Genomic DNA, 24,140 nt, shown 5'->3' with positions numbered 1-24,140 from the left:
GTCCCACTGATGTTTAACCCAGGCACTGCAATATGGGATGATGGTGTCTTTTTTTTTTTTTTTTTTTTTTTAAGATTTATTTATTTGAAAGACAGAATCTCACATCACTCCCCAGATGCATGCAACAGCTATGGCTGGGCCAGCCCAAAGCCAGGAGCTTCATCTGGGTCTCCCACATTGCTGGTAGGGCCCAAGCACTTGGGCTGTCTTCCACTGCTTTTCTCAGTCCATTTAACAGGGAGCTGGATTGGAAGTGGAACAGCTGGGACACAACTGGCATCCACAGGATGCCAGTGTCACAGGCAGTGGCTTTACCCGCTATGCCACATTCCCAGACCCTGGGATGAAGGTGTTTTAAACACTGGGCCAAAGCCTTCCTCCTGTGCTTTATTTCTATTTCTGTGTATGCGTTTGCTGAACCATTTGAAGTTAACTTGCAAAAATGACTGATTCTTCATCTCTATTTCAGCATTCATCTATTAATGACATTTTTCTAAAAACCCATAAACTACTACCATATCTAAGAACCTGACAATCTTGTAACATCCAATATTAAATCCATATTTATTCTTTCCAATTGTTCCAAAGTTAAATAAACTGCTACATCTTTGAGAACTTTTAAAATATTTATTTGCAAGGCAGTTACAGAGAGGAGGAGAGCAGAGAGATCGATCTTCCATCTGCTAGTTCACTCTCCAAATGGTTGCAGCAGCCAGGGCTAGGCCATGTCAAAGCCAGCTTCATCTGGGTCTCCCACATGGGTACAGGGGCTCAAACACTTGGGTCATCTTCCACTGCTTTCCCAGACCCACTAGCAGGGAGCTGGATCAGAAGTGGAACATATGGAACTCGAACCAGCAATCATATGGGATGGGATGCCAGTGCTGAAGGCAGTGGTTTAACCCACTGTGCAGACCACTCTTTTTCTTAAATTATTATTTCATTTATTCAGCTGAGAGTCAGAGAGAGAGCTCCTACCCACTGGTTCACTTCCCAAATGCCCATAAGAGTTGGGGCTGGGCCAGGTCAAAGATCAATCCGGGTCTCCCAAGTAGGTGGTAGGGACTCAACCACTGTTGTTTTCCAAAATGCATGCTAACAAGAAGCTGGAAACAGGAACACCACTGAGATTCAAATCCAAGCACTGAGATGTGGGTGTCCCAACTGGTAGCTTAGCCTTTAGATCAAATGTCTGCCCCTTTACTTGTTTTTTGAACTAGGATCCAATCAAGATCCATGTACTTTGGGTGTTTTAAATATGGACTTTGAAAATGCCTGTTAACTTCCAAGTGTGAGACTTTAGTAAACAAGGACTCAATACTGTTCAGTGGAAACCAGGTTTATAAACAGTAACCAAGTCCTGGAATGCCTCTCAGTTTTAAAGGCACAAGTTACAACTGAAAATGAGATTTATTCTATTCATCTATCAAAAAATCCTTTAAAAACTTCAGTGTGTAACTCTTAATGTTTGTTCTGCTGTTTTATTTATGACACATGGAGAGCAAGCAAGCTCCTACTCATCGGTACACTACCCAAATGCCCACAACAGTTGGGGTTCGGTCAGGCTCAGAGCCCAGAGCTGGGAATACTATGTGGGTGGTAGAAACCCAAATACTTGGGCCATCATCTGCTGCCTCTTCGGGTATGTATTAACAGGAAGCTGGAGACAGTAGTCAGAACTGGGTATAGAATCCAGGTACTCTGATTTTATAGGTCAAACAGTTGTATTTTAAAAAAAAATGTAAATTTGAGAAGTGGTGGCAGAAGGAGAGGAAAAAGAAATTTAAATAAAAAGAAGTTTAATAAATTGTTTGGATTGATTCAAAAGCACCACAAAAAATAAAATTAGACAGTGAATTTGAACACTAACTATATATTGATACTAAAGGATTACTATTTGGAGTGGGTGTTCAGTCTAGTGGTTAAGATATCAGCATCCCACTTCAGAATACCTGGATTTGATTCCCAGTTCTAGCTCCTTACCCCAGCTTTCCGCTAACACATACCCTGGGAGGTAATGGTGACAGCTCAAGTAATTAGGTTCCTGTTCACATATGGGTGACCTAGATTGAGTTCCTGGATCCCAGTTTGGCTGTTGTGGGTATCTGGGGAGTGAACCAGTAGATGAGAGCTGTGTATGTGTGTCTACCTCTCAAACAAACAATATAAAGTATACAAGAGGATGTGCACATTATGCCATTTTATTTATCAGAATTTATCTTATTTATCTGAAATAAAGAAACAGAAAGAGATCCCCCATCCACTAGTTCAATCTCCAAATATTATAATGGCCAAGGCCAGGCCAGGCCAGGCCAAAGCCAGGCACTAGAATACCATCTAAGTCTACCAAGTGGGTGCAGGGGCCCAAGTACTGGGCTGTCTTTCACTGTATTCCCAGGCATATTAGCAGGGAGGCAGATCAGAAGCAGAGCAGCCAAGACTCAAACTAGCACTCCAATATGGGATGCTGATGTTGCAATCAGTGGTAGTTTAACCTGCTATGCCACAACAATGGCCCTAAATGTGACATTTTATATAAAGGACTTGAGCATTCATGGATTTTAGTATTTAGGGGAGTCCTGGAACAAATTCCCTGTACAAGGTTACTTCACAGGTACCACAAAGGGTTTAGAGAGGTTTAATCATGACAGTTTTACATTTTCCTTTTTAAAAAAGTTTTACTTTGAAATAATTTTTTGAAAAGATTTCTTTTAAAATATTTATTTGAAAGGCAGAGTTACAGAGAGCAAAAGCCAGGAGTTAGAAACTTCATCTGGGTATCCCACATGAGCGCAAGAGCCCAAGGACTTAAATCATCTTCCAGTGTTTTTCCAGATGCATTAGCAGGGAGCTGGCTCAGAAGTGGAAAAGCTAGGACTTAAAAACTACAGATCATTTAGGATGCTGGAGTTGCAAAGTGGTTTAACACATCAGGCCACAACACAAGTCCCTAGATTATTTGAGAGAGAGAGAGAGAGACAGAGAGAGAGACAGAGACAGAGACAGAGAAAGAGAAATCTTCCATCAGTTGATTTACTCCCCAGATGGCCAGGCTAAAACCAGGAGCCAAACTTCTTCCAGGTCTCCCACATGGTGGGGCAGGGGCCCAAACACTGGGGCTATCTTCCGCTGCTTTTTCCAGCCCATTAGCAGGGAGCCAGATAGGAAGTGGAGCAACTGGGACGTGAACCAGCACTCATATGGGATGTGGGTGTTGTAGGCATTTTTTTTTTTTTTTAAACAGGTAGAGTTAGACTGTGAGAGAGACAGACAGACAGAAAGGTCTTCCTTTGCCGTTGGTTCACCCTCCAATGGCCACCACGGCCAGCGCGCTGCGGCCGGCGCACCGCGCTGATCCGAAGGCAGGAGCCAGGTACTTACCCTGGTCTCATATGGAGTGCAGGGCCCAAGCACTTGGGCCATCCTCCACTGCACTCCCTGGCCACAGCAGAGAGCTGGCCTGGAAGAGTGGCAACCGGGACAGAATCCGGCGCCCCGACTGGGACTAGAACCTGGTGTGCTGGTGCCGCAAGGCGGAGGATTAGCCTACTGAGCCGCGGTGCCGGCCTGCAGGTATTATCTTTATCCATTATGCCCCAACACTGGCCCCAAAATAATTTTAGATCTATAGATGAGTTTTAAAGATAAGTATGAGTACTTCCATATACCACTCAACTTTCTTCATAGTTAGTATCTTCCATAAACATGACACATTTATCAGAAATAAAGTAATATTGAAAAACACTATCAACTAGTTTATTTAGCTTTCACCAATTTTTCCAGAAATATCCTTTTTCTGTTCCCAGAACCAATTCAGGATACCATGTTACATTTAGCCATCATGTCTTCTCAGTCTCTTCTAATCTGGGACAGCTTCATGGTCTTTGTCATTCATGACTGACTATTTAAAAACTGATCTGAGAAGCAGAGACAGAACGCCCATCCACTGGTTCACTTCCCAAATGCCCACAATAGACAGGACTGAGCTGGGCCAAAGCCAGGAATGTAATCCAGGTCTTCTAAATGGGTAGCAGGAACCCAATTACTTCATTGTCACCACTGCTTCTGAGGGGCTCCATTAATAGGAAGCTGAATTCAGGAACTAGAGTTGGGAACTGAACCAAGGTACTTCAATACAGGACATAGTCTTAACCATTAGACTAAATACCCACTCCAGTTTGACATCTTTTTTATTCTTTTTAAAGATTTTTTTTACAAGTCAGAGTTACACAGAGAGAGGAGAGGCAGAGAGAGAGAGAGAGAGAGTGGTCTTCCATCCAATGGTTTACTCCCCAACTGGCCCCAACGGCCAGAACTGCGCAGATCCGAAGCCAAGAGCCAGGAGCTTCTTCCAGGTCTCCCACGTGGGTACCAGGACCCAAGGACTTGGGCCATCTTCTACTGCTTTCCCAGGCCATAGCAGAGAGCTGGATCGGAAGTGGAGCAGCCAGGTCTTGAACCGGTGCCCATATGGGATGCCGGTGCTTCAGGCCAGGGCATTTAACCCACTTCGCCACAGCGCCGGCCCCCAACCTTTTTTATTCTTGAAGGTTTAATTATTTACTTGAAAGGTCAAGTTACAGAAAGAGAGCGGGAGAGGCAGAAAGAGAGAGAATCTTCCATCTGCTGGTTCAGCCCCCAAATGGTCACAACAGCAGGAGCTGGGCCAGCCCAAAGCCAGGAGCCAGGAGCCTTTTCCAGGTCTCCCAGGTAAGTGCAGGAGCCCAAGCACTTGGGCCATCTTCTGCTGTTTTCCCAGGCAAATTATCATGGAGCTGGATTGGAAGTGGAGCACCTGGGACTTGAACTGGCATCCATCTTTGGCATCTTTGATGAGTACTGGTCAGGTGGTTTATAGAACAGCCCTCAATTTGGGTCTGATTTTTCCTCAAGCACAGACTAAGATCATCATCTTTTTTTTTTAAAGACTGCCACAGAGATAATATGCCCTCCTTGTTGCATCCTTTCAGCAGGTACATGGTATCACTGTGACTTATTAATAATGATGTTGACACTGATCATTTGCCAGGGTTCTCCACTGATCATTTGCCAGGGTTCTCCAATGAAACGTTATTTTTCATATTCTGTTTGTTAGGAGCCATAAACAAAAACCAGTCTACACTAAAGGTGAGGAAAATTAAGCTGCATCTGCTAGAAGCAGGAACATAAGAAGTATACGGCTGTATGTAAAATCACCAAAGTAATGCAGAGGAACATCCTCTGAGGCTGGGCAAATACTGTATGGTTTCTCCTTAACGTTACATCTACCAGTTTAATTTTTAAAAATGTTCATTCTGGGACATATTTTACAAACTTTATTTATTTATCACTATTTGAAGGGCAAAGAGCTAAGAGATCCTCCATCTGCTGGTTCACTACGCAAATGCCCAAGACAGCTAGAGCTAGGTCACACCAGTCAGAACCTGGAATTCAATGTAGGCCTTCCACTTTAGTGGCAGAAATCCAGTCACCTCAGCCATGACCACTGCTTCCAAGAGTGTTCACCAACAGGAAGCTGGAACGGTAAGTGGGGCCAGGACTCAAACCCAGGAACTGATTCAGGATACAGGCATCACCCTAAGTGGTATCCTAACTATGGCCCAAACACTTGTGTCCACCAATTTTCATATTCTTCAGTGGATTTACTTTTGGTAGTGATTATCGTGAGAGGTCTACTGATGGTTTTCTTTTCCTCTTTTCCTTCCACAGTAAGTAAAATTCTGCAAATGGGACAGGTGTTGTGGTACAGCAGGTTAAGACCCCAACTGGGACAGCTATATCCCCTACTGCAGTTATCTGTGGTTATGTCCTACTGCCATTTCTGATCCAGCTTCCCGCTAATGTGCCTGGGAAGCAGAGGATGATGACTCAAAAGCTTGGGAACTTACCACTCACATGGGAGACTGATGGAGTTCTTGGCTCCTGACTCCAGACTGGCCCAGTACCAGCTATTGTGGCCATCTGGAGAGTACCCCAATAGAGAGAAGTAATCTCTGACTCTCTCAAGTATACATACATATGTAAAACTTAAAAACACATATTTAGGGGCTAGCGTTGTGGCTCAGCAGGTTAAAGTCCCGGTCTGCGGTGCTAGCATCCCATATGGTCATTGGTTTTAGTCCCAGCTGCTCCTCTTCCAATCCAGTTCTCTGTTATCGCCTGGGAAAGCAGTAGAAAATAGCTCAAGCCCTTGGGTCTCCACACCTGCATGGGAGGCCCAAAAGAAGCTCCTGGTTCCTAGTTTCAGATCGACGCAGTTCTGGTGGCCATTTGGAGAGTGATGGAAGACCTCTCTGTCTCTCTCTCTCTCTCTGCCTCTCTAACTCTGCCTTTCAAATAAATAAATAAATCTTGGGCCGGCGCCGTGGCTCAATAGGCTAATCCTCCACCTTGCGGCGCCGGCACACCGGGTTCTAGTCCCGGTCGGGGCGCCGGATTCTGTCCCGGTTGCCCCTCTTCCAGGCCAGCTCTCTGCTATGGCCAGGGAGTGCAGTGGAGGATGGCCCAGGTGCTTGGGCCCTGCACCCCATGGGAGACCAGGAAAAGCACCTGGCTCCTGGCTCCTGCCATCGGATCAGCGCGGTGCGCCGGCTGCAGCGGCGGCCATTGGAGGGTGAACCAACGGCAAAGGAAGACCTTTCTCTCTCTGTCTCTCTCTCACTGTCCACTCTGCCTGTCAAAAATAAATAAATAAATAAATAAATAAATAAATCTTAAAAAAAAAAAAACTCACATTTTATATATTTAGATGCAACTTATCCCTGTTGCTTATTCATTCAATTAAGTATTTATGGAAGTGAGGATTCACGAGCATCTAAGTCATTCTTTGGGTTATAAGCCAAAAATATGATATTATCAACTTTTCTAGTGTCACATTTTGGGTGCTCTTTCAGGCTGGTTCCAAGAGATCAAAATTATCATCAATGAGATGAACCAGTTTCAGATACCCTCTATGTCATACATCACAGGAGACACCTTGCTAGTGACATTCTTATCCACCTTTCTCCCCTCTTCTTCCTTATTTTCTTTTATTACAATATAGGCTAAGTTCATCTTTTATTTTTCCATGCTTCAGCTGTAGAATCAACCAATTCTTCAAGGACTCCCAGTTCCTTTCACTGGACACAGTATTTAGAAACCAAGATTTAGAACTATCTTATATTTTAATTCTTATCATGATAAGTTTTAAAACAATTTATTTCAATATCTAGATCTGTTTTTCTAACATAACTATCTTTTTTTCAGCCAGTGTTCATTATATAAATTCTGTTAACAAGTAAGGAACAACCAAGGCAGCCAGGTTTAGTTAATACTTTTAATAAAGGTAAAAATGGCCTAAATGGCCATCAATGAGAAAATGAGCAAATCAAATGTGGTATTTTCATATATAGCAGTGGGTGCTATTTAAAGAATGAAAACTGAGGCCAGTGGCATGGCGCATCAAATTAAGCTGCCACCTGTGATGCCAGTAGCACATATGAGTGCCAGTCTGAGTCCTGGCTGATCTATTTCCAATCGAGCTCCCTGTTAATGAGCCTGGGAAAGCAGAACATGGTCCAAGTACTTGCGCCCCTATCATCCACCAGGGAAACTGGAGTGGAATTCCAGACTCAAAGCTTAAGCTGGAACTGACAGCAGAGCCAGGCGTTCTGACATGGGATGAGGGGATCTTTAACTGCTGCTCCAAATGCCAGCTCCCTTAACTTTTTAAAAAATGTAACCTAGTAAGTATAACCAAGGCAACTGACCCATAAGAGAAAAAAACAGTTCAAAAAAATAGTGCCACTCAAAATAAGCTAGTTGACAGATGAATTTGTAAAGCTAAAAGAAAAAACAAAAAACAGAAACAACAACAAAAAAAAAAACACAGAGAATACTATCCAATTATGAGGATTTTAATAGAATCATAATCCACTAGCACATTAAACTTTGAGGACTTAATTAGTTATATAGAACCTGTTATTTTGAGGAGGTAATATGGTTGGAAACAGATTAAATTAGTTGCAGTTAAGTATATAACATTTTGTCAAAAGAAAGCTAATAATATTAAAGATGGAAATAAAGTGCTAGAAAATTATGAAATCCATCAAGATGACAAAAAGGTCAGTTAGAAGGTATCCCACTTGCTAACTGAGAAAATGTGAGCTTCAAAGTAAGAATGGTAATGAATTATAACCAAAAAATAAAATAAGAATCCATGAATCCATACTATAATAAATAAGAACTGGTTGTAGCCAATACCACTTCAACCAAGCAATCTAAGTTAAGATTACCAACGAGATAAACCAACATCATGTGCCTTCTAGGTGATGTGCTACAGACACATCATTTTATTGATAGCCTGGAAAAAAAAAATACACAGTATCAATCTTGATTATGAGAAAAGGAATAAATCCAAACAGAAGGCCATTGCACATTAAATGGCCTATACCTTCATATGAGAAACAAAGGCCAAGAAATGTTTCAGATTAAAGGGAGAAAAAAAGAGACACAACAACTGAATGTAATGTGATTCTGGACTGAGAAGAAAATTGTTATAAACATCATTGAGTCAACTGGGGAAATCTGATCATGGTTTTGGATTAGGCAATAGTATTATACCAATGTTAACCTACCTGATTTTAACAACTATCCTAAAGTTATATAAGCAATGTCCTTCTTCTTAGAAAATATGCTAAAAAAGCTGAGTGGTAAAGGAGAATGATGAGTGCAGCTTACTCTCAAACGTTCAGAAAAAAAAATGGATGTCAGTTTATACATACACAAATAGATATAGAAGGACTAACTAGGCAGATGTGACAATTTGTTAACAATTGATCAACCTAGGTAAAGGATGTCAAAAGTTCTTTCTAAAATTATAACATTTGTGCAACTTGGAAATTACTTCAAAATAAAAATCCTAAAAAAATTATCTTAACCAGAGGACAATTACCAAGTTATATGAACATCCTCAACTCCAACAGAATGGGGATCAGGTATGATATTTCTAATGTTAGATTTTTATTTATAGTAATTAAGTTTGTTAGTTACAAGTATTATAACCATCCCTTTGCAGTTTTGGTCAAAAGGCTCTAAAAATTTTCAGACTCATCTCATGTAAGTAGTATACATGCACTTCCTCTTACCTGAGACATCCATCTGTCATCTCCTTGAATATCTTCTGCGGCATGTGGAATAGCTGCTGGGTTTGAGTCTCCTTGGCTCATTCTACACCTGAGGAAAATTGTCTATGTTATGCTTCATTTAATAATAATGTTCGTTACCGCTTACTTAAATACTACATGACAGGTTTTAAATAACCATTTGTTTCACTGTCATTTAGCCTAGAAACTAAAAAAATAGGGTTTATTTTCAGTAGTGATGAATCCCACACATGACCACTTCAGTCTCATAAATACAGCATCACTAAACTTCCAGACAGGTCTTAACTGTGTCCTAAAATCTGCTTTTGATACATATATTATACCTACATTAGTTTTTCATGACTGTATGTTTCTGTAAATACCAAAGCACACAAGGAATTAGATACCTATATAATACAATGAAATCTGTATTACCACCTTCTAGACTGCTGGAGTTACACATGTAAGAATTACTATAGAGACTGGCATTGTGGTGTAGCAGGTTAAGCCCCTGCCTACAGTGCTGGCATCCCATATAGGTGCCAGTTCAAGTGGCAGCTGCTCCACTTCCGATCCAGCTCCCTCCTAATGTGCCAGGGAAAGCCGTGGAAAATGGCCCAAATGCTTGGGCCCCTGCCACCCATGTGGGAATCCTGAATGAAGCTCCTGGCTCCTGGCTCCGGCTCAGCACAGCACAGCCCAGCCCCGAATGTTGTGGCCATCTGAGTAAACCAGTGGATGGAAGATCTCTGTGTTGCCCTCTTTCTGTAATTCTGCCTCTCAAATAAATAAAATAAATCTTAAAAAGATATATACTACAGCAATTAGAATCCACAGGTTACTAAAATTCACAGATAAATATAGAATCAATTACTATAAAATCTAATCACAGGTTTTGGCACTGGTCTTTGACAAACGTTTACTAGATATTTTTGACAAATCACTTACATTTATTTTACAGATTTATTTTGTTTATTTGAAAGGTACTGTGACAGAGACAGAGACTCAGAAACAGAGATCTTCCATTCTCTGGTTCACTCCCCAAATGGCTGCAAGAGCTGGGGCTGGGGCAGGCCAAAGCCAGGAGCCTGGAACTGCATCTGTGTCTCCCACATGGGTGCAGGGGCCCAAGCACTCAGACCATCCTTGGCTCTTTCCAGGTGTGTCAGCAGGGAACTGGCTTGGAAGAGGAGCAGCTGGGACTCAAACTGGTGCTCTGATATGGGATGCCGGCACTGAAGGCAGAGGTTTAATCCACTGCACTACAGTGCTGGCCCCTCCACTAAAAAATATAGTGGTGATGAGATAGTGGGGAAGAAGGAATAAGCAAAATTTAGCAAAATTAGAAGCACTAGCCTTCTAAAAAGACAAGTAAGAAGCCAAACTATTTTCAACCAACTCTTGAGAATACATCAGGCTCTAAATGCAAACAATGAAAAAGAAAAAAAAAGTGGAGTTCTATTGCTTAGAGTAAAAGATAACATTCTCTCTATGAGCAATGGTTTTATTTCTCTTGCTATCCTCCAAACAGTTAAACTTTCTCTGAAAGATTAAATTATATTCATTCAACACACACACTCTCTCTCACATTGAGTACACAAAACACACTGGATTTCCAAGACAGTTTTTTAGAATCCCAAGTACCAAGCCTTAGAAATGAAAGCATACCATCATGAAAAAACAAATTACAGAAGTAAACAGATGGAACTCAGTACAAATGACACTAGGTCTAATAAAAATAATCAGGCTGAGGGCTAACCCCATATCTGATTCAAGTACTACAAAAGGAAGAAAACAATCAGAGAATTGAGGCAATATGCGCAGACAGAAGGGGGTCTGAAATTAGGTTTGTCTGACCTCAGTAACATCACATCTGGCTCACTGATCATAAATTAATTCACACTGACTCCCTAAAGGAGCATATGATCTAATCACTTCACTCAGAAGGTACATGCAACATGGAACTAAGTATAACAACATAAAATATAAGAAATCATAAAGAACTTCAAGATGAATCTGCATGGCTCGAATCAGACTACAGAATCTGTTTGGGGTTTCATTATCTAAAGCACAGAAAAACTGAAGATGTATAAAGGAAAAAGAAAATGACTTAACGTGTTAAAAGATAGCCATATAAAAGGGGGCTGGTGTTGTGTCATAGTGGATTAAGGTATTGACTACGAAGTTGGCATCCCAAATGGGCACCGGTTGGAGTCTTGGTTGCTCCACTTCCAATTCAGCTCTCTACTAATGGCCTGGGAAAGCAGCAACAGATGGCCCTGGACCCACATTAGAGACCCGGATGAATCTGTTGGCTTCTGCCTGGCCCAGTCCCAGGCATAACGGCTTCTTGGGGAGTGAACCAGAAGATGGAAGATCTCTGTCCTTCATTCATCTTAAAAAAGAAAAATACACAGTTTGGAGTTTTTTTGCTTTTGTTTTGAAATCAATAAAACATTCTACATTTTTAAAAAAGAGATTTATTTATTTGAAAGGCAGAGTTAGAGGGGAGGACAGAGATCTTCCATTTGCAGGTTCACTCCCCAAAAAGCTGTGATGGCCAGAGCTGAGCTGATCGAAAACCTAAAACCAGGAGATTCGTCTGGGTCCCCAACGTGGGTACAGGGGCCCAAGCACTTGGACCATCCTCTGCTGCTTTCCTAGATGCATTAGCAGGGAGCTGGATTGGAAGTGGAGCAGGAAGGACTTGAACTGGGGCCTATAAAGGATACCGGTGTGCAGGTGCTGGCACCATATTCTATACTTCATATATAAGAGTTTCTTTGAGTCTAAGTTTAGTTTTGGCTATTGAGGTTAAATTTGACATGATCCTTAATAAAAATGAATCTTAAAAGTACCTTCTTTTCATACAGATCAAAAAGCTCTTCCTGGACTTAAGACACACAAGGGGCAAAGAACTTTTTCTGTGAAGAAATATAAAATACAACTCCATTTTCTATTGACTAAATGAAAAAGTCTAGTTCCCACCTTTTTAAACAGATTCTTTTTTTTTTTTTTTAAGTTTTTGACAGGCAGAGTGGATAGTGAGAGAGAGAGAGAGAGAGAGAGAGAGAGAGAAAAAGGTCTTCCTTTTGCCGTTGGTTCACCCTCCAATGGCCGCCGCGGCCGGCGTGCTGCGGCCGGCGCACGGCGCTGATCCGATGGCAGGAGCCAGGTACTTATCCTGGTCTCCCATGGGGTGCAGGGCCCAAGCACTTGGGCCATCCTCCACTGCATTCCCTGGCCACAGCAGAGAGCTGGCCTGGAAGAGTGGCAACCAGGACAGAATCTGGCACCCCGACCGGGACTAGAACCCGGTGTGCCGGCCTAAACAGATTGTTAAAATCCAGTCATTTCATTAGTTATAGCCTCACTTATTCTCCTACCTGAAGAAATGCTTAACATGTTAGGTATCAGTGAGGCAAAAGTTAATTGAAAGACTTATATTAAGTAGATTGAGAGCTCATTAATGAATTTTTTTATATTTATCTATTTATTTGAAAGTCAGAGTTACACAGAGAAAGGAAAAGAGAGAAAGAGATCCGCCATCCACTGGTTCACTCCCCAAATGACCATACATGCCAGGGCTGGCCCAGCTGAAGCCAAGAGTCCCATGTGGATACAAAGGCCCAAGCTCCTGGGCCATCTTCCATTGCTTTCCTAAGTACATTAGAAGGGAAGCTGGATTGGAAGTAGAGCAACCAGGACTCCAGGACTCAAACGCGCAGGTGGTGGCTTAACCTATTATGCCATAATGCTGGCCCCAGCAGGACAAATTTCTAACACTGACTACAAAATGAGGTGGCCTGTCTCACAAGGTAGATTTCTCACAATGTGGATACAAAGAGGGTAAATGAATATCTAATAGAAAAGCAGAAAATAAAGTAAAGCAAATGATTGAAGGATGGCTCAGATTAGTGGGGTCTAAATATGTTCAATGTCTTAGAATCTATTTGAAATTTCTCAATATACACATATTTGTACATAAATATGTGAATTACTGTTAATATGTATGTTAAATTATCACTATTATATTAAAAATAAAAGAAAGTTCTGGCCGGCGCCGTGGCTCCACAGGCTAATCCTCCGCCTTGCGGCGCCGGCACACCGGGTTCTAGTCCCGGTCGGGGCACCGGATTCTGTCCCGGTTGCCCCTCTTCCAGGCCAGCTCTCTGCTGTGGCCAGGGAGTGCAGTGGAGGATGGCCCAAGTGCTTGGGCCCTGCACCCCATGGGAGACCAGGAGAAGTACCTGGCTTCTGCCATCGGATCAGCGCGGTGCGCCGGCCGTAGCGCTCTGGCCGCGGCGGCCATTGGAGGGTGAACCAATGGCAAAGGAAGACCTTTCTCTCTGTCTCTCTCTCTCTCTCACTGTCCACTCTGCCTGTCAAAAAAAAATAAATAAATAAAAATAAAGTTCTAATTTTTTTCCTACATTTCTGTTTTTAAAGATTTATTTTATTTATTTGAAAGACAGCGGGTCGGCGCCATGACACACTAGGTTAATCCTCCACCTGCGGCGCCGGCATCCCACATGGGCACCAGTTCTAGTCCCAGTTGCTCCTCTTCCAGTCCAGCTCTCTGCTGTGGCCTGGGATAGCAGAAGATGGCCCAGGTTCTTGGGCCCCTGCACCTGCATGGGAGACCGGGAAGAAGCACCGGGCTCCTGACTTTGGATTGGCGCAGCTCCAGCCATTGCGGCCATTTGGGGAGTGAACCAGCAGATGGAAGACCTTTCTCTCTGCCTCCCTCTCTCTCTGTCTGTAACTCTACCTGTCAAATAAATAAATAAAATCTTAAAAAAAAAAAAAAAAAAGACTTGAGTTACAGAGAAGTAGAGACAGAGAGAGAGGTCTTCCATCCACTGGTTCACTCCCCAGATGGCCGCAATGGCCGGAGCTGCGCCGATCTGAAGCCAGGAGTCAGGAGCTTCTTCCGGGTCTCCATATGTAGGTTCCGAGGCCCAAGGACTTGGGCTATCTTCTACTGCTATCAAAGGCTATAGCAGAGAGCTGGATCAGAAGAGGAGCAGCCGGTACTAGAACCGGCACCCATATGCGATGCCAACACTTCAGGCCAGGGCTTTAACTGGTGCGCCACAGTGCCGGCCCATTCCTACATTTCAATGCACAATTTTATGATCACTGGGGGTGTCTGTCTATATCCTACTTTTTTAAAAAAAATTCATTTTATTCATTTTGATAGGGAGAGTTACAGAGAGAGGGAGAGGGGTGGGTGGGCGTGGGCGTGGGCGTGGGGGTAGGCTTTCACAGGCTGGTTTCACTCCCCAAATGGCCACAACTGCCAGGGCTGTGCCAGGTCAAAGCAAGGAGCTTCTTCTGAGTCTGGAAGTACAGCAACAGGGACTCGGTGCCCACGTGGGATGTCAGCACTGCAGATGACAGCTTAACCCGCTACACCACAATGCTGGCCCCTAGACTCTACTTTTTTTTTTTTTTTAAAGATATATTTATTGGGGCCGGTACTGTGGCATAGTGGGTAAAGCCTCCACCTGCAGTGCCGGCATCCCATATGGGAGCCAGTTCATGTCCTGGCTGCTCTATTTCCGATCTAGCTCTCTGCTATGGCCTGGGAAAGCAGAATAAGATGGCCCAAGTGCTTGGGCCCCTGCACCTGTGTGGGAGACCTGCAAGAAGCTCCTGGTGCCTGACTCTGGAATGGCCCAGTCCCAGTTGTTGCGGCCATTTGGGGAGTGAACCAGTGGATGGAAGACCTTTCTCTCTGTCTCTACCTCTTTATTTTTCAAGTAAATAAAATAAACCTTTAAAAATAAATAAATAAAACTGAGGGGCTGGTGTTGTGACACAGCTGCAACACCACAATCCCATGTAAGCCTTAGTTATTATTGCCATCTACCTCCTTGCTCCTGGGAAAGCAGAGGAAGGTGGTCCAAGTGCTTAGGGCCCCTGCCAACCACGTAGGAGACCTGAATGGAGTTCCTGACTTTGGCCTAGCCCATTCCCTGGTGTTGCAGCAATTTGGAGTGAACCAGCAGATGGGAGATCTCTTTCTGTAACTCTTCTAAGTAAGTAAATAAATAAATATTTAATAAATAAATAAAGCCAAAGCTCAAAGACATCTAAGGAATCTACTCCATGCCAGTACAGCTGGTAAGTAAGAGAGCTGCGACTTGAACCCAGGACAGGTTGAGGATCCCTTATTCAAAATGTTTGGGACCTAAGTGTGTCAAATTTCAGATTTTTTTCAGATCTTGGAACATCTATATGTACACAAGGTATTTTGGGAGTGGGATCTAAGTCTTCACACAAATTCATGTTTCATATATAGACTATGAAGTTAATCTTACACAGTGTAAATTCTAACTTACTAAATTGCCTCACCTATGTTTTCTATTAATACTACCCAATCTTAATGACATTCTTATACTCTGAGCAAAACACTTTTCCATCTCAATCCTAAATTTCTTGACAAAAAAAGGGCATATGGACAGAAAAACTGAAGAACAAGATGTTCCTTATCTAATACTACAAGGCAAGTGGAACTAGGAAAAGCTCACAAAATATTCCCAATTAAGTAGTCTTTTTCCCCCTTTTAACTACGAAAACAAGGCCATTCCTCTTTCCCTATAAGGGCATAGCATCTGAGTGAAAATTAGCTTCTTTGTGCCTTCAGACACTTGGATTTTGTATTATTTTCCAAATCTAAATCTTACAGTACAAAGTAGCTTTCAGTTTTACTGATGCCTATGACTTGGTAACATTTTTAAATACCAGGAAAAGAAAAGCTGATCCACAAACCCAGGCCATCTCCTCTAGATATGCACAAATTAGGGGACTATGCATCTGGAGGATTCAATTTTTCTAGGAGTTAGAGAAAATAAAATGTTGTATTCTTTTTAAAGATTTATTTTATTTTAAAGGCAGAGTTACAGGAGTGGAGGGGGGACAGAGAAATATCTTCCATCCACTGGTTCATGCCCCAGTGACCTCAATGGCCACGGCTGGGCCAGGCCAAAAACAGGATCCAGGAACTCCATCTGGGTCTCCAATGTGGGTGGCAGGGGATCAAGCACTTGGGCCATCATCTGCTGTTCTCCCAAGCACATCAGCATAGAGCTGGCTCAGAAGCAGAGGAGTCAAGACTCAAACTGGTGCGCATATGGGATGCCAGTGTCACGGGTGGTGGCTTACTCTGCTGTGCCACAACACTGGCCCCCAAATGTTGTATTCTTATGCTAAAATAAATAATCCAGGGTTAGCCAGAGAGAAGCTTGTGGTAGGTCACAAAAATCTGGCTGACTTTGGGTTTCCTGCCTCACGTAGAGGGCAATGCTGTAACATGGCCATCTTCAGAACAGTGGAAAAGTGAAAAAACAAAGTACCAAGAGGGAGGGATGTGACTCCCATCTCACCTTCCTGATTCATAATAATCTCCCCATGCAGCAAGTCACTGATGTCTGAGATTGCACAAACAGCAGGCTCAGTTAGAAAAACACAACACAGAGAAGATGAAGGGTCCAAAAACAAAAATTTTGTTAATTTACCACAAGAAGCCATATTTCAGCGAAGCTTAAATTGCCCATTTAAATGAGCTGCCTTGGAAGATGAGAAGTGATTGGCACAATTTCCCTGCATTTTAGATCTCCACTTAACTTGGGCTATGACAATACAACACCAGACCTCCCAATAGCATGTACCACCAGCGAAGTGTAGTGTACGTAAGCAGAAGCTAGTGCCGACAACAAAGAATTAAAAATTCTCGAGCTGAGTTGGGAGCTTCTTTAGTTTGGACCAGGAGGAAGACAGAAAAGGAAGAATTCAAAGATTTAGGCCGTTTGCATCCACACCCAAACTCTCCGTTTAATGTCAGGGGGAGTTGATAGGGTTGTTCTGGAGAGGGAGGCGGGCCAACTCCCGAATACGCTGGCTCAGTGCACTGGTGGGTGGGTCCGGGGTAGAGAACATCCATAATTTATTATCAAATCCCGGAGCCAACAAATTAAACCACAGTGACTTCCTACTCCTCCCCTGCTCCCCCACAAGGAGGCAACCTTTATGTCAGAACGCGGTGCCACGAAGAACCCAACAACGCAAGCCTTCCCAAGGCAATCCTATTTGCTCTTTCCTGACTCCACACATCTTGGCTTCTCACTCACTCCTCAGCCCCATTCTAAGGGTGCACAAAATGCGGTCCTACAATTTCAGGGTAGGCGCCACAAAGAGGCCGAGGCTTAAGTGCTCACTTTCCTTACGGTTTGCATATCAATGATGAAAAGCAACACTGGCCTGGGAGCTATGGAAAGCAGAATGAGTCACCACACAACAGATGCACCAAACATCCACACCAGAAAGACCTCATCTGGTAAACGGACAGGCCTCTGGAAAACACCGCCCCCAAACCTCCCCCCACCACCGCCGCAGGTGCAACCGAGCTGGCTGACCTTGGGCAAAGGACCAGCCTCTCGGGGCCTCATCCCTAAAATGAGATGCTAGACTCAGCAGCCTTCCAGGAAGTAAGTAGCCCCTGCCGAACCCTGACATGGACCTTCCGAATCCGTAACAGGAGTTTCTCAAGAGTTGTAAAGGAGACGGAAGAACGCTCGGTAAAAAAATAACGGAGTAACTGCGACAAGGCGCAAGGCGAGCCAGAGAGGCGGCTCGGAGCTGCAGGCTCAGGGATGGAGGGAAAAGGCTCCGCTGGGGCTGGAGCCGCCAGAGCTGCTCAACCAGCGTGCCTGCAGGAGCGGACAATCGGCCGAAGGGACCCGAGGGCGCCGAGAGGCCTCCTCCGGGGGGTGCGGGACAGGGGAACGGCCAGCGCGGTCCGCCCCGCCACGCCGCTGCTCCAAGGCAAAGGCGGGGTGCGGCGCCGGCCAGCGGCTGAGGAAAAGTCGACGGGCTCGGGGCTGCGGTGCTAGAAGAAAGGGTCTCGGTGGAGGGCGAGCGACGCGAGCGGCCGGGGATCAACGCCGGGCCTGCGAGAGGGCGCGCGCGAGGCCCCCCACGGGCCGGCGGGCGGGGGGAGGGGACGGGGTGGGGGAGGGGCGGCCGAGGGCCTCTCACAATAACCCCTCGCAGCCCCTTCCAACTCCCACCTCTAAGCCACGGGTTCCCCGCGATCCTGGATGCACTCACTCAGGTAGAGGGTCCGTGTGGGCCCCAAGCGGCTGCGGCGTCGGCGGGTGGCGCGTCTGTCGCTCCCTCGGTCCCGGCGGCCCCGCTCCGGCGCGTCCCTCCTCGGGCCCCAGCACCAGCAGCAGCGCCTCCACTTCCGGTTCCCCTGCCACTCAGGCAAATGGCTTCCGGAAGTCCCGCCCCCATCCCGCCCGGCCTCTGCGTGGCCCCTGCGCCGCACTTTCCCTGTCAGCCGGCGCGCTGGGCTCGCGCGCAGGTGTCCTGCCACGCCCCGCCAGGTTCCCCGCTTTGTTCTCGCCCCCGCGCTGCTTTTGCTCGTAGGGTGCGCCGTTCGGGCCTCCGCCTTCCCTCCAGCTGCATCCCTCCATCCTGCATTTGCATTCATGTCGCGGCGGTGTGCAGATGGCATTCGGGACAATGTAGCGTGACCTCACACTGACGCCATTCCCTTCCCACCCCTGCAACCTGGCCTCCTTCTCCACCCATGGAATAGACCATATTGCTGAAGTGGGAGGGAAATAGGACCCCGAGGTTAATGAGGCAATCTCTATTTCTATGATGAATATACAGGGTGAGACGACAGCATAGGGAAGAGCGACTCCCAGCCTTTTTCTTAAAGATCTGCCCGTTTTCGGGGAAGACAGACAAAGTCGATATCGAAAGCACTACATGCTGAACTCTAGAGAAACGCGGAATCTCTAGGGGCACAGCAACGCAGCGGCAAACCCGGGCTGGCCCTGAGGGGGGCCTTCTTTCCGACCGAAGCTGTGAATCAGCAGAACCTTCCGGGGCATCTGACGCTGATGGGAAGAGGGAGGAGCGGGAGGGAGACGGATAATTTTGCTGACAAAAATTCCTGGGGCCTTAAGGGTCAAGATCTATCAAATTATTTTTCAGGTCACCTTTGCCGTCAAGTGGCATTAAATGTGTATTTTACCAGAGGCACGTAACCCAAAATAATTTTGTTCTCACATAAAATGCTTTTACCTTGCTAATTTATTTTAGAATCTGGCAGATATTCATACGGTTTGGCCTAGTGATAGGTGCTCAGCAAATATTTGTTGTTGTAAGTGTTTTATTAAAAAGAATTCCTGTTTGCATAACTCACATGGGGTATGGAAGCTGCCCAGCTAGGGCCCCTGGTTGTGGTGCAACCGGTTAAGCCACTAAGCCACAGAATCCCATGTGGAAGCCTGAGTCCCCTCCAATTCAGATCCGGCTTCCTGCTAATGCTCCTGGAAAGGTAGTAAAAGATTGGGCCACTGCCACCCATGTGCGAGACCCAGCCTGACCCAGACCTGGCTGGGAGTGAACCAATGGATGGAAGATCTTTCCCTCTCCCTCTCTGTCACTCTGCCTTTCAAATACAGAATAATTTTTTTTTTTAAGATTTTATTTGTTTACTTGAAAGTCAGAGTTCAGAGGGGCAGAGGCAGAGAGAGAGAGGTCTTACATCCACTGGTTTACTCCCAAGGTGGCCGCAACAGCCAGAGCTGAGCAATCCAAAGCCAGGAGCCAGGAGATTCCTCTGGACCTCCCACATGGGTGCAGGGGCCCAAGGGCTTGGGCCATCTTCCACTGCTTTCCCAGGCCATAGCAGAGAGCTGGATTGGAAGTGGAGCAGCTCGGATTCAAACCGGCGTGTGGGGAGCAACCCGGACTGGACTGAGTTACTGGAATTAAGACTTATTCTATGCATCTGCTCTCCCACAATATGGCGCTGAGAAGGGAAACAGCTTCTACGCAGCTGCCTCCAGTTCAACCAATAAACTGTAGGACCTGCTCCTGATTGGAGGAGAGCAGCATACTCGGCGTGTGGGTAGCAGAGTTGGGATTGGCGGAGGAGGACTATAAAGGAGGAGAGAGACAACATGCACCGAGGAACATCTAAGGGGAACATCTAAGAGGAACACCTGTGTAGCCCCCGAGAGAGCCGGCCGGCGGTGTGCCGCTCCCCGGCGGAAGTGGGGACTTAAACTGGCCAGGGGGAACCGCCCTTCCACGGAGGTGGAAGGGTCGGTAGCCAACCCGGGAAGAACCAGCAGCAAACCCGGGGAGGGCCGAGCAGATGAAAGAACAGCGCAGGGTCCTGTGTCGTTCCTCCACGAAGAGGGGGAGCGACATAATGGTGCCGTGACTCGGATAGGAAGCCTAGGCAGGGTTTAGTGTTGCTCCTCCACGAAGAGGGGGAGCGACATAATGGTGCCGTGACTCGGATAGGAAGCCTAGGCAGGGTTTAGTGTCGTTCCTCCACGAAGAGGGGGAGCGACACCGGCGCCCATATGGGATGCCAGCACTTTACCTGCTCTGCCACATCCCCCACCCCCAGAATAAACTTTTAAAAAACAAAAAGGCAGCTCAGAAATATATGGATACGTTGAGGAACAGCTTGAATGGTTCTCCAGGGATGAATCCTGCATTTCCCCAACTTTAACACTCAGGACACTTTCATACACTGCCTTCCCTGCTGTAAGCTCTGAAGGAGCGGGGATCTTGTTCTGTGGGTTCCCTGCCCCAATACATAGCAGACATGCAGTAAATATGCCACATGAGGAATGGTCAAAGCTTGAATGGGTGCCTTGTGAAACCCATGGCTTATCTTTGTAATTCCCCGTTCTTGGCTTCTAAATTAAGAAACATAAATGTGGGAGGTATGCCCCTGGGAAGTAAATAGCACCAGACTTCACTAAACTCTGCAAATATTTAAATACTTTAATGGTTCATGCAGTGTTTAGTGTTTTGGCAAACTCTTCATGTCACTGAACCCTGATATGGGAGGTTGTCTCCCTGGGGATGGCATTTGGCACAGTGGTGAAGACACAGCAAGAGGATGCCTGTGTCACGTCTGAGTTCGACTCCTGGCTCTGCTCCCAATTTCAGTTTCCTACTAACGTGTGCCCTGGGAGTCAGCAGCTGAGGCTCAACATGTGGGAGGCCCAGATTGAGTCCCTGACTATTGGCTTTGGCCTACATCAATCTGGCCCAGCCCTGGCTCATTGTGGGCATCTGGGCAATGAACCAGCAGATGAGAGTTTTCTTTCTCTGTCTCTCTTCTTTTCAAAGAAATGAAAATAAAATAAATACATATTTTTAAAAAGAACATGCCTCCTGAATTTGTCTTTTTTTTTTTTTTTTTTTTTTAAGATTTATTTATTTGGAGCCAGTACCATGGCACACAAGGTTAATCCTCCGCCTGTGGCGCCAGCATTTCATATGGGCGCCGGTTCTAGGCCTCTTCCAGTCCAGCTCTCTGCTGTGGTCTAGGAAAGCAGTAGAAGATGGCCCAAGTGCTTGGGCCCCTGCATCTGCATGGGAGACCCAGAGGGAAGCACCTAGCTCCTGGCTTCAGATCGGCGCAGCTCCAGCCATTGCAGCCACTTGGGGAGTTAACCAACAGAAGGAAGACCTTTCTCTCTCTCTCTCTCTCTCTCTCTCTCTCTCTCTCTCATTGTCTATAACGCTGCCTGTCAAATAAATAAATAAAATATTTTAAAAATTATTTATTTGACAGGCAGAGTTACACAAAGAGAGGAGAGAGAGAGAGAGAGAGTGAGCTTCCATTCGCTGGTTCACTCTCCAATTGGCCATGACGGCTGGAGCTGTGCCAATCTGAAGCCAGGAACCAGGAACTTCCTCCAGGCCTCCCACATGGGTGCAGGGGCCCAAGGACTTGGGGCCGTCTTCTACTGCTTTCCCAGGCCATAGCAGAGAGCTGGATCGGAAGTGGAGGAGCAGCTGGGACTCGAACAGGTACACATATGGGATGCTAGCACTGCAGGCCGTGGCTTTACCTGGCGTCGGTCCCATGTCTGTTTTACCTTTCTAAATAGTTTATCTTTAAAAATATGTAGGTGATGGGAAAAACCCTGAACTAGCCTTCAGGGTGTCCTAGGTTCTTGTCTAAAGGCTTTAATTCCTTCAAGCTTTTGTTTCGGGTCTGTAAGACAAAAAGGATGCAACAAGACTGTTTTAGATGATTGCTGAGCTTTCAGACTCTAAACTTCCACCTTCCCCTCAATTTCATACAAAACACAGTTGTGCTGGTGGGCAGGCCTCTCACACACCCAGTCTTACTCTTCACTCTCACTTCCTACACACAGCCACGCCACCCCCAGAACTCATTCAGTTTCTGAGCTTTCCATAAAGACCTACTTAATGATCTGTAAAAATATGTATTTTCTGATCATGAGACAAATTGAAATTGGTCAGGGGAGCTTGCCCCTTAAGTTGTGCTTTCTTAATTATGATGGGTTTTATGCATCCTTCCAGATTCTTTATTTTTTTATTAATTTATTTATTTGAAAGGTGGAGTTACAGAGAAGGAGAAGCAGAGGCAGCGAGAAAACTTTCATCTGCTGGTTCACTACCCAAATGCTCGCCTGGGCCGGAGCTGGGCCAGTCCGAAGCTAGGAGCCAGGAGTTTCAGGGACCAACCACTTGTACCATCTTCTGCTACTTTCCCAGGCGCATCGGCAGGCAGCTGGGTCAGAAAGGGAACAACTTGGACTGGAACCGGCGCCCATATGGGATGCCGGCGCTGCTGATGGTGGCCTAATCCGCTTTGCCACGGTGCCGCCCCCTTTCCAGATTCCTCAGTCTGGTTTCCTTCAGGGCTAAAGGCCAACCTGAAGGAAGAAAATATCAAAACTTTGGCAAAATGTCTGTGGCCTGAGTCCTCAAATGGGCCAGAGTAAATGTGATTGATCAAGTGTGAACTTAGGACCTTGACGAGTTTGGAAATACCACCCAAGTGCAGAATACTTGGCCTTGTCAGGAAACTGGAAGATTCCAGAGGGCCTGGCATTTCAAACATGAAGGAAGGGAAGAAAATCCCTGTCGACTGAAAATGAACACGCAACGTGAATCCGGGGAATTTCTGTGGGTAGAGCATCATATCAAATGGTTTACAGGAAAACAGTTTCAAAATTTTCTGTTCTTACAACAACATTAATGGGCATAAATATTTAGTTTAGCATTTAAGGATGCCTGTGTCCTGGGGCAGGCATCTGTGTGGACACCCAGAACCCATGTCAGAGTGCCTTGGTTCAAGTCCCAGCCCTACTACTGATTACAGCTTCCTGTTATTGTGGACCCCAGGAGGCAGCAAGTGATGCCTTGAGTAGTTGGGTCTTTCCCAATGATGTAAGAAGTTCCATGCTCTTTGAGGAATGAACCAGCAGATGAAAGATTTCTCTTGCTCTCTCTCTCTTTCCCCCACCTCAATTTTTTTTTTTTTTTTTTTTTTTGACAGGCAGAGTTAGACAGTGAGAGAGAGAGAGAGAGAGAGAAAGGTCTTCCCTCCTCTGGTTCACCCCCAAAATGGCTGCCACTGCCGGCGTGCTGCGCCAATCCGAACCCAGGAGCCAGGTGCTTCCTCCTGGTCTCCCATGCGGGTGCAGGGCCCAAACACTTGGGCCATCCTCCACTGCACTCCCGGGCCACAGGAGAGAGCTGGACTGGAAGAGGATCAACTGGGACAGAATCCGGCACCCCAACCAGGACTAGAACCCGGTGTGCCGGCGCTGCAGGCGGAGGATTAGCCAAGTGAGCCGCGGCACCAGCCCTCTAATTTTTAAAATAATTCAAAATTAAGAAATGTTTCAACAGAAAAAAAATTAACATCTTTACACATTAACAGATCTTTATTTGCCTCAATTCTTTTCATTCAGTGATCATATTTTTAAGCAAAATATGTGTGTATGTATATTTTAGTATTACTAAATAACGATTATTAAGCAAATTGTCCTGTCTTTGCTTAGTGGAAACCTAGATCCTGATTCCTTTTTAATTTTTTAAAATTTACTTATTGGAGAGGCAGAGAAACAGAGACAGATAGAGATAAAGAGATAGAGCTCTCAGGCCAGCACCATGGCTCCCATGGTTAATTCTGTGCCTGCAGCTCCA

At 45.5% G+C, this 24,140-nt stretch overlaps 1 protein-coding gene across 2 annotated transcripts in view; it reads right to left on the bottom strand.

Moving 5' to 3' along the window:
* PAFAH1B2 (platelet activating factor acetylhydrolase 1b catalytic subunit 2) overlaps positions 1 to 18,362 on the bottom strand; it is a 33,271-nt gene extending 14,909 nt beyond the window's left edge. Inside the window, exons 1-2 of one of the 2 annotated variants that reach the window (XM_008260907.5) lie at positions 18,197 to 18,362; positions 9,126 to 9,213 (exon numbers count right to left, since the gene is read on the bottom strand). In XM_008260907.5, coding sequence (XP_008259129.1) covers positions 9,126 to 9,206 — 81 coding nt within the window. In that variant the 5' untranslated portion in view covers positions 9,207 to 9,213; positions 18,197 to 18,362. The remainder of the gene's footprint in view (positions 1 to 9,125; positions 9,214 to 18,196) is intronic. The other variant, XM_002708388.6, reaches the window with a different exon arrangement.
* Positions 18,363 to 24,140: the final 5,778 nt, after the last annotated feature.

Source organism: Oryctolagus cuniculus, chromosome 1 (genome assembly GCF_051225735.1).
Source record: "Oryctolagus cuniculus isolate XC-2025 breed Fujian yellow rabbit chromosome 1, ASM5122573v1, whole genome shotgun sequence".
In the NCBI taxonomy this organism is placed as follows: domain Eukaryota; kingdom Metazoa; phylum Chordata; class Mammalia; order Lagomorpha; family Leporidae; genus Oryctolagus; species Oryctolagus cuniculus.
This window is presented reverse-complemented; position numbering and strand designations above follow the sequence as displayed.